The sequence below is a fragment of the Zingiber officinale genome, chromosome 11B (assembly GCF_018446385.1).
Source record: "Zingiber officinale cultivar Zhangliang chromosome 11B, Zo_v1.1, whole genome shotgun sequence".
NCBI classification, from domain to species: domain Eukaryota; kingdom Viridiplantae; phylum Streptophyta; class Magnoliopsida; order Zingiberales; family Zingiberaceae; genus Zingiber; species Zingiber officinale.
Window position 1 is genome coordinate 29,575,348 of NC_056007.1, and position 14,391 is coordinate 29,589,738.

The window sequence follows — 14,391 nt, forward strand, 5'->3', positions numbered from 1 at the left end:
GCATTAGTTGGTTACGTAACTAAATGACGTTTTTTTTTTACCAATGGTCACACATGAAAGAAATTATTTTCAAAAGTCAATAACTCTATAAAAGTTATAGCCTTTCTGGTCACCCTTAATAGTCAGTCGTATATATATAGATAGATCTTTCCCTTCAAGCCATCAATCAAAGCGCTTCTACTGCAGTTTCACACCGGCCCAAATACAAAAAGAGGGGGGAGGGGAATCTATTTTTAATAATGTAGACAATGATACATCAAAGTGCATATGGGAGAGGCAAAGTCATCAAATGCACAGGAGTCGGTTATCCAAAATGAATGAGTCGCAGTGCATATGGTGACATCAATTTTGGTTGCCGGTAACACTCAGACCTTCCGGCACTCAGAAAGGGAAATAGAGATTCTCTGATTTAGTTTCAATAAACTAGAGACTAAGTTGCTGATGAGAAACTACGGGAGAAAGAAATTCTCTAGTTTAGTTTCTGCTTGAGGCAGTATAATCCAACAAAGTGGGCTCTTCTTCACCTGTCCACCCGAAACACAAATGTTTAATCTTTTATAATTAAAACAAAGACAAAAAAGGGTAATGAATAATCAGGTATCATAGATGAGTTTGTAAAACTGTGTAAATTGTTCTTTTCAAATTCTAGCCAGAAACTGACCTTCCATGGCTCCTACGCCTCCGCCTATGCCTCCTCTCAGCTCTTTGTGCATCTGTACGGTTCGTTTGAGTTACAACTGGAGTCACATAATTATCCTCATCCAGGATAACAACATCAGCATCCTCACTGTTTGGAGGATCCCCTATCGCCTCTATCTCCTCATTGTCTTGGTAAAGACTCATGAGACGTGCACTTTCTCTCAGAAAAAGGTACAGGATGCTACCACTAATGCCACGGTTCTCCAAGTCAAGATCTCCATGCCTATCACCAGCCTCATCATCCGTATTTGTCTCACTGTTTCCCGTCTCAATCACATAATCCCCGACTACCACTGACCTTGGCATTGATGACCTTATTGTACTAATGACATCTTGTCGCTCCCTTTCATGCTCAAGCATCCTCCACTTCTGTTCAAGCACAGGATCCACCTCATGTGGATTTGAAGATGGATGTTCAGATCTAACATGCCTGCTGAGCTCCTTGTAAGTCCCCACAAATGAGCAATCTTCTTGCGCGCAGCTTCTCTTTTTCTTGTTGAGATACTCTCGTGCCGGATTTACCACGGTCCATCCCTTTACCTGCCCTCGGCACAAAGGGCATGCAAGCTCCATTTTCTTGGACTTCTCAAATGGTAATGGTATCAAGTGAGAGTTGTGTGATCTGAGGGCTGCATTTTCTGCACCTTGATCATAATTAGTTGCCATTTTTGTATATGCATTCTTGAATTGATCAAGGCAATTTGAGTGACGATAGCTAGTCCCACACATGTAGGGCCGGCAGCCCTTGTCATGCGAAGAGCAAAGAAGTAAAACAGCATTATGTGGATACTCCATGCACACTGAGCAAGTGACATCTTCCCAGTCCCTCTTCTCTGAGGTCACAGAGGTCTTTTTTGAATCAACTTCTTTCTCAGAAACCTTCCAGTCATATGAGGGAATTGGATATGGGGCCAACCTGAGTCTACGAGATGAACGTCTATGAAGTGCCCTAGGATGTCTCACCATTTTTGACAGACTGAGAAATTATAATTTCAAACTCAAAAAATGCAAGATGACGACATGAAAATCTCTAAATTAACACAAATATTAGTACAAACTAAAACATTAAGAAAGTCTCATTCAAATAAGACAGAAGATCAGATAAATTTTGAAATTTGATCATTTATTTAAAAACACTGTTAGGAACAGACGTAATAACCGAGGATTTAGAAAGTCATCGAGTCCACAATATAAATTCTGCTTTAAACTGAAATTGCTTCCTACTATAATTAAGAAGGCATCTATAGTTAACAGCTAACGTTGTACATGATTAGCAACTCAGGAATAACAAGATAATGAATAGAAAATTGCTAAAGAAAAATAGATTGCACTTGCCACAGAATGGATAACAAAGTGCTAGTATATCTAAGGACGTGACACTACCATTCTCCAAAACATAAAATGCTATGGAGAAATTTTTAGACTACCAATATACAAAACATGTATGCTTATGGAGAAACTTTCAAAAAATTATTTGTTAATGCGATAATATTCATTAAAATCCATAGCTATCACATTGCTCATTGTTTTCTTCTGAACCAAGTTTCCCATTATTTTTATCCTTGAAGGTAAATGAATTTGATAAGTTAAATTTACTGAATCAATTGATGATTAAAGCAAATATATAACTACATTACACATAGAGACAAAAAAAAATACAGTTAAGTACTACAGTGGCATTGACAACTTTTAAATAAATTTTTAAAAAAATTGTCTTTAACTAGTTGACTGCTTCAATTATCTATATACCCTAATGTTACAGTTGTATTTTCTAGTTCTATCAACTTGTTTAAGTCCGCAAAGGCATCCCTCCATTCACACAGCCGTGTGTTCTTTCTCAACTCTCTCAATCTCTATCTTAGTCTTAAGCTCCTATTTTTTCTCGCAGTCTCTTTCCTCATTACATTATTTCGTTTTGCTTTGTGGAAATCTGGACGATGAAGAACTACCCATCAGTAATGTCTCTCCAATGCAATTCGCTAGAGATGGAAGAATCATGTGTCTAAAACAACATTAGTTAATGGTTACCCCGGTGTTGCCAAATGCAACAAGGTAGAACATGAAAACCAACAAGCTTCCAAGAAGCATTTATGAACCAGAAAGTCACAAAGTATGGCAAACAGGTAGTGAGGGAATCAACTGCAGCCTTCATTGAACATGACATCTACAAGCATAATGATGTGGAGAAAATTTATCTCTTATTCTTGTGATTCCAATGAAAAAAATGATGATTACATCTACAACCATTGAAAATTTTCAATGTATCTGCCAAGTCCCCACAAAACTATTTCCAGTCCAGATGGACCTGAGAATCTTACATGCATAAGCATATTCCAACCTTGTGAAACACAATGAAAAACAAATGATTGAAGTGCCAATTATCACTAAAAGGTGGTGTTATAAACTTCGTCACCTTGATTAATCAAATGAGAGTTTGCCCTGCCATCATGACCAAAATAATATAATCATGTCATGGAGCAAACCAAGTGCCTGCCATTCAACACTATGGCATAACTAAACTATGTCTAAATAATAAGGTCGATGATGCATATCCTTATAGACCAGTTAAAAATCAAAACATCCAATAAAATGCACTGAACATTAGTCTAGTGACACGTGCTGAATTTTTTAAATACTAGCACTGTGCGACACTTAAATGCTCTGCCTTTTATGATGCTAAATAAGCCTAACTCTAACAAGCAAAGAACTTAGAAAAGCTTGGGAGGGAAGGTTATTATTTAATGTTTTATAATACTTGATGATCTATAAATGAAGCGGGCCGGCCTATTTATATTCTTCAATCTAGGAATGAATGGCTAAAACCTAAGGAATCTTAGGGTGGAGATTAAGTCTCCAAAACATTCTTGAAGGTATTTCTAATGAAGACTCTAGAAACTCTCCTATTGCACTTATATCTAGAGTATTCTACAAGATTAGAGAATAATCTTGAGGTATTTTAGAAAATTCCAAAATAATGGAGATGCAACTTGGATCGCTCCATAATCTCCTAGAGATCATGGACCGTGACATCCTCCCACACCTATGCTCACAACGTCCTCATTGCCCTTATGGAATAGATCAATTTGGTCCTTGAATTGTCAAAGTCCCTTGGCCGGTTCTCAACTAGCTTTGCTATCTAGCAATCCTCTCCATTTTACAAGATATTATTGGCTTGTTGGGTGATGTTTTCTTTGGTTAACCTGATCGACCAGGATAATTTCTACCTCTCGGTCGTATGACATCTTTAGCCATATAGGTGCCCTTTTCGAGATGTTCCTGTATGTGTTCCCCAACACAAAGTCTTCGTCTTTGAACTCGACCAGAATCTGCGTCTTGTCTGCCCACTTCTTCATGTGTATTTCTTCCCTGTGCAAATATGACTTTCCGATGTCTGCATGTTCTTGCTATTCCTTGGCAAATTTAAAAGCAGTTCGGCTTGCTCCAATGTATCCGGCGACAATGTCTTGCGGTATTGTGGGTTGGTGGCCTAAGAGAAGCTCGAATAAGCATTTGCTTGTTGACTCATTTACTTGCAAGTTGAAGGAGAATTGGGCAACGTCAGGAAGTTTCACCCAAATTAATTCGTTGGCGCTTACGAAGTGCCGAAGGTATGCCTCAAGCAAGGCATTTACTCGTTCAGTTTGTCCATTTGTCCGGAGGTGCATGCTTGTAGAAAAACTCAATTATGACCCAAGGAGCTTGAATAGTTCTGTCCAAAGTTTGCCTATAAAACGAGGGTCACAATCACTTAGATGTTGCTTGGCACACCCCAATATTTGACTGTTTGAGGAATAACCCAGCAGCTTGCTTGGCAATGCAATTTTTTAGCGCCAAAATGAAGGTTGCATATTTTGAAAAATACTCCCGTACCCATCTAATAGAGGAAGCCCAATGATGAAGTCCATCAGTACACCCACGGTAATCAAGAATGAGCAATGGTTGGAGAAGTCCCTTTGGTGCATGCACTTCACCTTTGTCTTGTTGGTACAGACACAGAAAACTCCACATCCACCCATAGATGTGGCCTACAGTAGTGTTTTTCCACGAGGACGAATGTGTACCACACCCTTGGATGCCCTGCCCATAGGGCACATATATGCAACTGCCTTTGGCATATAGCAGTCCATCTTCCGTTCAAAATCTCCTCATCCTTCCATCATTGATGTAGGCTAGGATGGTTTTAGCTTGAGGGTCATGAATCATTCCCTCCTTGATGTGATCCACTAGAGTTCCTTGAGTATGTGAGGTGGCAGCAAGTTCAACCTTCCTACTTAGTGCGTCTGCCATTAAGTTAACTTGTCCTAGCTTGTATTGGAGCTCATAATCAAATTTGGTAAGGGCATCCTGCTACCTTGCTTGTTTGGGTGATAACTTCTTCTAAATTTAAAAATAGCTCATGACTACATTGTCAGATCACGAATTTTGGCCCAAGTAATAATGCCTCCAAAGCCGCAAACAAAATAATGAATTACGATTATCATTGCCTTCTCTTGGATAGTGTCATCTCTCAGTGTCATTTAGCTTTTGATTCTCAAAAGCTATAAGATGTACCTCTTGAATGAGTATTCCACCAATGGCATAGTCCGAGGCAACAGTGTGCACTTCAAATGGTTTGGCATAATCTAGTAGTGCAACGCTAGGTTCCTTTCAAGTTTTCAAAGGTTTGATTGCATCGATCATCCCAGTCCTAATCTCAACCCTTCTTCAATTAATCAGTCAAAGGAATAGCAATATAAGAATATTCTTTGACGAAGTGCATATAGAAGTTAGTTAGCCCTATGAAAGACTATAACTCGGTGATTTTTGTGGGTACCTCCAATTGTTGGATGGCTCTCTTGCTTTCATCCATGCGGATGCAACCTTGCCTAATAAAATGCCCCAAAAAGGATACCTCTAGATGTACGAATGCACACTTTTCCTTCTTCATATATAGTTCATTGGCTCGAAGCACCTCAAGGAGAGTGAGCTGATAGACATGTTCTTTGAGCGTATGACTATGTATAACAATATCATCAGGTATACAACTACAAACTTGTCCAATAAAGGTTGGAGTACCTTGTCCATAAGTGTGCAGAAAGTTATGGTGACATTGGAGGTCGAAGGACATCACTAAGAATTTCAAAGAACCATAGCAAGACACCTCAAGTCTAGTTTAGAGAAGTACCTTGTGATGCCGAGCTGATCAAACAAGTCTCCAATGAGTGGGATAGGGTACTTGTTCCTGACTATTACTTTGTTGAGAGCCGAATAGTTTATGCACACCCGAAGTGATACATCAAACTTCCTTTGGAATAACACCGGTGCTCTATAGGGTGCCTTGGATGATCGGATAAAATTCACATCTAGCAACTCTTTCAATTGACTTCACACTTCTTAAGTTCTCGGGGTGACATTTAATACAGAGCTCGGGCGGGTGGCTTAGCTCCTGGAATGAAATCAACGGAATGAATTGCAAGGAAGATAATAAATTCGTAGTAGGGCCAACCTCCTGCTTGATTGGCACAAATTTGATGTTCTAGGTTGAGGATGCATAAGGAGTTTGATAATGGCACAATCATGGCAAATATTGGGTCCAAGAAGGAAATTCTAACAACCGTTTCATAATTGTCCATGGGAATAATTGAGATGGTCTCCTAACCTTGTCATGTTGCAATTTCTAGCTTGGTGTTGTAGACGGTACCAATGATTGGGACTTCTTTTAAATTAAACGTCTTCAAGAATCCCCTCTATGTAGTTTAAGGCCCAACTTATTTGTTGCATTATTCGTAGGAATATCTCAGATAGGGGTGAGCATTCGATTAAAACAAATGTTAAAACCAAACTAATAGATTTTTTTTCGACCAACTAAACCAATCGATTCTTACTGTTAAAATAGAACAAACTGTATCAATAAAAAATCAATTAATTTGGTTGGTAACGTAATTAACTGTATGTAAAAAAATAATATTAAGATTTTTTTAATAAAAACTTAATCAATTTAATAAAAATTTAAAAATATATATATATTTTAATTTAATAAAAAATCGATTAAATTGATTTTCAAAATTCAAAACCGAAATTGAACTGATTTAAACCAAAATCATCGATAATTTTATTTAAAAAATAAATTTTTAAATAAACCGAACTGAATTTCTGAGTAATTATTTCAGTTAAATTGAAATTTTGCACACCCCTAATTCTAGACACTTCAATGTTAGATAAGGCATTGAGACTATGTCCCACTACTTAAGCTTCCATGAACATGTTTCCTTTGGGTTGCCAAAAACTGTGTTTTATGGCACTCGATTGGCAGAGAGCCCTCAATTGTGATGTCTCATTCCCATGCTCCTCGTCTTCTCGAATGATGATTGAAAGTTAAATCATTTTGGAGACTCCCTTGCCCAATGTGGTCCTTCGTGAAGGAAGCATTTAATGTTTTATTTATCACGCTTCTTTTCAAATGGCTTGCCCTTGAAGTGTGACTTTTTGAAAGTATCCTCCTTAGATGTTTGTTCCTTTCCTTTGCCTCCCTTACTTTTAGACAAGTTGTTGAATTTTGAGTCAACTTTCTTGAACTCAATGAGTCAATGGCAACAATGGCTTGAGAAAGAGTTTGCACTCCCCTTCGCAACTCCATTCTAGCTCATCCCTTCATGCCATCTATGAAGGTGAATAAGACATTCATGCCACTCATTTCAAGCACTTCAAACAGCAGCTCTTGGAACTCCCAACAGTACTCATATACTTCCCCCTTGTGAGTGAGGCGGTGTAACTTTGCCCATGCCTCGTCCTCGGCATACTCTGGATAGAACTATTGCTTAAACTTGACCACGAAGTCCCTCCAAATATTGATATTGGCGCCCCCACGCCTTTCATCATCGCACCTTCGTCTTCACCCTACCATTGCAATGCCACTTAGATATAGTGTTGTAGTGCATACCTTAGTGAGGTTGTCAACCATGCGCTCAAAGTATTGCTCTATGCCCTAAAGGAAGTTATCGGCATAAACCATTGGCTTTGGCACGTCCACCCTAAACCGTGTTTGGGCAATGCTCCCTCCTCATCCCATGTTAGTCCAACATGCTGCAAGGTTACCTTTGAGCTTGCCTCAGGATCAAGTTGCTTCTCTTTGAAGTTTCCAAAGGCCAACTCTAGCAGGCATCAAAGCACTCATAATGATGTCTCATGACTTATCCATGTGGCTCCTTGATTGCTCATAGTTATCTTCCTCGCGACTCTTCAATTGCTCGATAACGCTTGACATGATAATAACCTAGCTCTGATACCCCCTACCATGTGCTAAATTCTTTAGATACTAGCACCGTGTGGCACTTGGATGCTCTTCCTTGTATGATGCTAAGGAAGCCCTAACTCAAACAAGCAAAGAAACTAGAAAATCTTAAGAGTAAAGAACTTAGAAAAGCTCGAGGGAAAGCTATTGCTTAATGCTATGTTTGACAATACTTGATGAGCAACAAATGAAGAGGGCTAGCCTATTTATATCGTTCAATCTAGGAGTGAACAATTAAGATCCAAGGAATCCGATAGTGGAGAGTAAGTCTCCATAACATTGTAGAAGATATTTCTAAAGGAGAATACTAAAAACTCTCCTACTACATTTCTACAAAATTAAAAAGGAATCTTGGTCTAGAAAATTCTAAAATGATGGAAATGCAACTTAGACTACTCTAGAACCTCTTGGAAATCACAAAATCACAGACCGTGACACTAGTGAAATAATAAGTTGATTACAACTAGGGGTGAGCATTCGGTTAATTCAGTTAATTTGGTATTAATTTTGTATAAATTCTTTTTATTGCTTTTTAAACAAATTCGGTTAATTCAGTGTTAACCGAAATAATCGATTTTTAATTTGATTCGATTAATTCGGTTTTAATAAAACTTTGATTCGATTCGGTTAATCAATATTAAATCAATTTTCAGTTAATTTATGGACCAAATTAACCGAATGTTTACCCTTAGATTTACAACTATTGAATTTTTAGAACTTTTCCAAAGAACTTGTAAAACCTTATTATTATTATTTGATTAGATTTAACAAACTGATTCTATGTTTTTAGGAGACTTAAGGCTATTGTAGGTGAATACAAAAAAATTCCTTTGGTTTCATTAATTATAGTTTTTTATGAAAGAAATTATATGGCCCTGAGTTTTTCTCATTTATGAGTCTCCACTATAAAATGCCCTTCGGTACATTGTTTCATATATGCTTCCACTTCTCATAGCTCGACCAGCCACTATCGTTTGCATCCCACCAACCATGACATCCTATGAATGAGCAACACATCACATTCTACTTCTTCTCCAAGCCCTATTGAATACCCACATTCAATATTTGATACATTGTTTCATCACAACTTCCTCTACTTACAACTGGACCAACCACTATTTTTTGCATCACACCACCTCTGACACCCCACAAATGAGCAATACTCCACCTCTACTTCTCCATCCCCAACCCCTCTTGTCATCCCTCTTAAAATCCCAATCCCCTAATTTGAAACAACTGATGAAACCCAAAAGGCTTCATTTCTATTGTTGAATCATACCCATCTAAGAAGAGTGACTATAAAAAGCCAATTTGTTTGAAAACCTGGTGGAAAAATATCCTAATTCACGTAGGTGGGCCTGTGCATCAGTGTTGATCAATCCAGAAGACAAGGATTAATGATCAAGTGAGTAGTCATATAAAGACAGACACAATCTCATCCCAATGACCCCTCAATCTCGAATCTTCTTCGTTGTTTTGATGATGACAACAATCAGAGTCTATTAAAAGGCACCAAGAACTTTGAGTTGTATGTTTCTGCGAAAGGAGAACAGCCTTCCTTCGTGATACTTGGGAGTTCATGTACAGCCTGCTTGTAGCTCTGATACCATAATGGCAAGACTCGGTCATTATTAAAGCCAAATATGAAAGGCAAAATGAAAATTTTAAACAATTATGATTAGCATTCCCAGAGAACACAGTTATTTGGGGAAAAACATTTCATATTCAGAAGCATTCTATCAATTTAGCTCCAACTGGAGCCAAACAAAATGGAGTCAGTAACGGCCTTTTTAGAATATACAGGTATTGGAATGCAAGACTATCACTCTTCTTTATTTCCTAGTAGTAAGACCTAAAAGGTGAACAAAAGAATTTCTTGGTATGGGAATGAACAAGTAGCCAAGGTCATTTGGCAGTAGCCTCAAAAAATGTTTATCATGAACACAGATCTGTCAGGTTTCTTTGTCCTCTGCATCAGCAGAAGCAGAGATCCGCCATGGAGTGCCCTCCTAGCTGTGATTCAACTACAGATCTTGTATTCCCCAGCAGCAGTAGCTAGTCAATTGCTCCTTCATAAATCCAAAGAAATCATACCAGTGCCTATGCCTACATTCTTCCTCATCACCAAACAAACCAATTTTTGCTCCTCCACCAATATCTGCAGAGTCCAGTAGCTAGTCAAGTGTTCCTTTCTTCATAAATCCAAAAAACTCATACCTGTGCCTATGCATATGTCCTTAGCACCAAAGAACCACTCTTCTCCACCCATATCTGCAGAGTTGTTGCCACCGCATGCTACCACTGGCTAGCTGGCACACTCAGCATATCACCTCCCAACAAACAGTGAACTCCAAATAACAGTGCACCATTCCTCACCACCATTGGGTCCTCCTATGCAAGACACTAACGCAATCTTACGAACTAAAAATTAAAAAAAAAAAAAGCCATCTCCGCATGCAAACAACCTAGATTTCATTTTTCCCATCTTTCTAACACAGAGACCAGCTGTTCTAAAAATATGGTGAGCTACTGCATCCCTCCTAACTTTGTGAACCCCACCTTGTTAGAATAAACAAGCAATAGTTTGTTATACCATCTATCACAAAAATGATTTTGCAAAACAGATTTCTAATTGTAATTGCAGAGAGCAAAACCAAATATAACTACAATAATTGGTTTAAGACATGAAACTCGTGGCCAATTTAATATCCAACTTGGCTTGCATACTTTTGATAAAATCACACCATCTGGTTGAGAACATAGTTGGCAAACTCAGTCAATCCTGGTATAAACCAGACAAGCTAAACTATGATGAACTGGATTACCAAAGAAAATGGGTAGGAAACCCAGAAACATAGGTTGATTGGGAAGAATCAATTGATACATTGGTAATTGATTCCAACTCAGGAACATGTCAAACATCAACATGTAAGGTTGATGTTTGATTTTGTGGAAGGAGACATGCATGGTTGGTATGAAGAAGAGCAGTGGAGGCATCTATCAGTTTGAGCAAATATGCAAAGCATTGAGAGGCTTCTATTCTGGTGGAGTCGTTGTATGAATTGGAGAAAGAGGGAAAAAAAATCCCAGCAGAGAATTATATAGGAGGGTATGAATATTTCGTCCAAGTGTACAGACAGCTGTTAGTCACTTAACATAATAAGTTGTTTCAATATCTCAACATTATAAACGCACTAACACTAATCATATGTTTATCTATTGACTAAAACTAATTATAAATAATATAGATATCACGGGTTAGGAAATAACTGATACAGTGACAAACAGCATAGCTGCTAATAATTAATATAGTAATATTGCCAAATCACGGGTTAAGCGCTATTTTAATAATAAAGTAAGAGGCAATGAGTATTAATAAGTAATTACCAAGTAATAAATTAATGATATGTAATAGGTAATTATTCTTGAATAACTAGACAATAGCATATTTATAATATTACATGATATAAATAATTAAAATAACTCAGAATATTTAATAATAAAGTTGTGACATTCTAGTTGGCTGTTATTATTATTATTATTATTATTATTATTATTATTAGGTTTTTGAATATTTTAATTGTCTTGCTTTAGATTATTTTATTTTATTTTACTTATTTTTATTTGTTCAACTTTTTGAATTTTGTCTTACTAGCTCCAAAATCTGATAAGTTAGCATCTACGGTTAAGAATCAACTTTATTCAATTTTGTTAGCTTATTTAATATTTTAAGATTAGTCAACCCCACCTAACCTAGTGGGATAAAACTTGATTGTTCTTCTATTTAATTTTTGAAGATTAGCTTTTTTCCACAAGACCTAAATATCATTGTACTCTAGCCAAAAATATAGTTTTATCAAATCCTCGGTGAAGAAAATCTTTTGTATTTTAGTTCATAAAATAAACTCATCTTTCAATCTATTTTGCTAATTGTGCCCTAATTTATAATATTATTTTATTTGTAAGTAATATTTGTTGGACCCCGTGGTAGTTTTGATGTGATCAACCAAGTTGGTTAGGTCCTGCTGTGTTTGATCCCTGTATCTGAGTGTGCAGGAGCTTAGGAGCACAGGAAGTCGAGCGGAAGACGCAGCTAGCGAGAAGGACGGCACGGGAAGGGAGCCGACGGGCTCGATGCGTCCAAAGGACGAGAGAGCTGCGGAAGAGTACTCCCGGTGGACGTGAAGAGCGTGCGCGGCGTTCGAGGGACATTAAGCCGGGACGGAAGGCTGCTCGAGGAGAAGGCCGGGAATTGGGTTCGGGTGAGCCCTATTCCGATTGGCCGCAATCACCCAAAAGAACGGAGCGTCGGAAGCTGAAGAAACCAGGCTGGAAAATGAGCTGCCAGCTTGGAGGCGCCTTCAACAAGTCAATTTGACCGTTTATGCCGTGGATAAAGTTTTATCCGCTGACCAAGCTGGAGGCGCCTTGAACCTTGTTAGAGGCGCCTTGGACCATCAGGATAGACTTTTCAGGAGCTATATAAAGGCCCCTGGAGCTAGGAATTCAATGACAACTCAAGCAATCAATCTGTAAGCAATTCCTAAGCAACTAGTGAGCTTCCAAAGTGTAAAAGGCTTCTCCGCCTTCAGAGAAGGAGATTTTTCTTACTGCGCTTTTTCTACTGTCCTGGATTAACAACCTCCTTGGTTGTAACCAGGTTAAATCCTTGAGTCTCTTCTGTTCCTGTTTCTTTTTCTGTTTCTTTAATTTAGTTGCTATTATTTTATTGCTGCATTTATTTCTGAGTTGAAATCCGAGGAGGGTATTATTTTTTTTTTGTTTCAGCAATTCACCCCCCTCTTGCCGATCTCCACTGCTCCTACAATATTTCTTTTCATCATGTTTATATTGGCTTGATCGAAGGAAATACCTCTTGTAGTAAGATATTTAAGAGATATAAATGTTAGAACTAAATATTCATATACAGAATACAAGCTTCAACTCGTCAAGCTAACTTAAACAACTAGAAAAGTCCTAAACACAACATTGATACGAGGATAAACAAAAAATATACATAACTCAATTAGTATCAAATCTTATAGAATATTTTCGAATCCAAACATGCACTATTAACCACATCATCACTTTATTCAGAGAAGCCCAAGCCTAATATATTGTAAACATACATTTATCAATTAAGATATAACACAATATAAAATAGTCAATGTTGGTCCTAAGCCCGAATAAAAAAGGTTGAAGGTTACGTTAGCTTGTCAACCAACGTCAAATACGGCGACTATTCTATGAATAGATTCATCAGACTATTATGCAAATATTTGATTGTTCCTAAAAAAAGAACATGTTGTAGGATCAGATTGTAACGTGAACTGATGCAATGTTAAATATTCAAGAGTTCTCACATCATAAATTGAATCAGAATAAACATTATAGGAATAGTGATCATTTTAGAATTTGAATATAAAACATAGGAGCACTCATAAGTAATGCAATAGAGATAGTAGATATGATGATAAGAAGAATTAATATTTCGTGTTTACAAATGACAAAATAGATTGGAGAGAAGGCAAAGATGATAAAAAATTCAAGTTTTAAATTATAGTACATAAGAAAAAATAAAACAAGAAATAAAATAGCTTGTTACAGATAATTTATTAAAAGATAAAGTAATAGTAGTTAAGATGGGAATATGATTATAGCTCTCAAAATACTGTTGGCCAAAAAAACTATTAATCTAGTTAGCATATATGCACCTAAAGTAAGATTAAATATAGATTTTGAGAAGATGGTAGCATACAAAATTTCGCCAAATGAAATAATTTTAATAAGATATATAAATAGGCACGTAAAGGTTAGAAATGAATATGATAAGGTGCATAAAAGTTATAATTTTTGAACCAGATATGACGAAGGAAAAACTATAGTTTTTAAAATAAACTTATAATATCTAAAATGTTTTTCAAGTAAAGAAAAAAACACTTGATTAGATTCAAATGCGAGAACAATAAGGCATAAATTGACTTTCTTAGGGTCAAAAAGAATGATAAAAAGATTTGTAAAAATTGTTAAGTCATCCCTCAGCAAAATTTAACAACATAATATAAGTTTGTACCTCAAATATAATATCAATAAAAGGAAGATGTGCATAACTCCTAAAATCAAGTTGTGGAAGTTATAACACAAAAAGCAAAGTATATTTAAATAAAGGATAGGAGTACAAGTATTAGGAAAAATACATGACAACTCAAATATAATATTATAATATTAGATAAGATGATATTAAATTTGAAAATGATAGCCAAAAGAATACCTAGTGGGTCAAAAAGACACATCATCGAGTAAAAACACTTGATGGTGGAACAAGAAAATATAAAAGAAATAGGAAGTAAAAATGAATTACACAGCAGCCAAAAAAAAAAAGAGACCAAGAATAAATCAGTGGGGCCAAAAAAGAAACTTTC

The 14,391-nt window shown here is 36.8% G+C and overlaps 1 protein-coding gene across 3 annotated transcripts in view; it reads right to left on the reverse strand.

The window, feature by feature from the left end:
* Positions 1–203: 203 nt before the first annotated feature.
* Positions 204–14,391, reverse strand: part of LOC122033325 — a 34,216-nt gene continuing 20,028 nt past the window's right edge. For 2 of the 3 annotated variants that reach the window (XM_042592332.1, XM_042592330.1), the window contains 2 exons: positions 662–1,675; positions 204–524 (listed from right to left, as the gene is read on the reverse strand). In XM_042592332.1, coding sequence (XP_042448266.1) covers positions 521–524; positions 662–1,665 — 1,008 coding nt within the window. In that variant the 5' untranslated portion in view covers positions 1,666–1,675 and the 3' untranslated portion in view covers positions 204–520. Of the gene's footprint in view, positions 525–661; positions 1,676–5,863; positions 6,125–14,391 lie in introns of all 3 variants that reach the window. The other variant, XM_042592333.1, reaches the window with a different exon arrangement.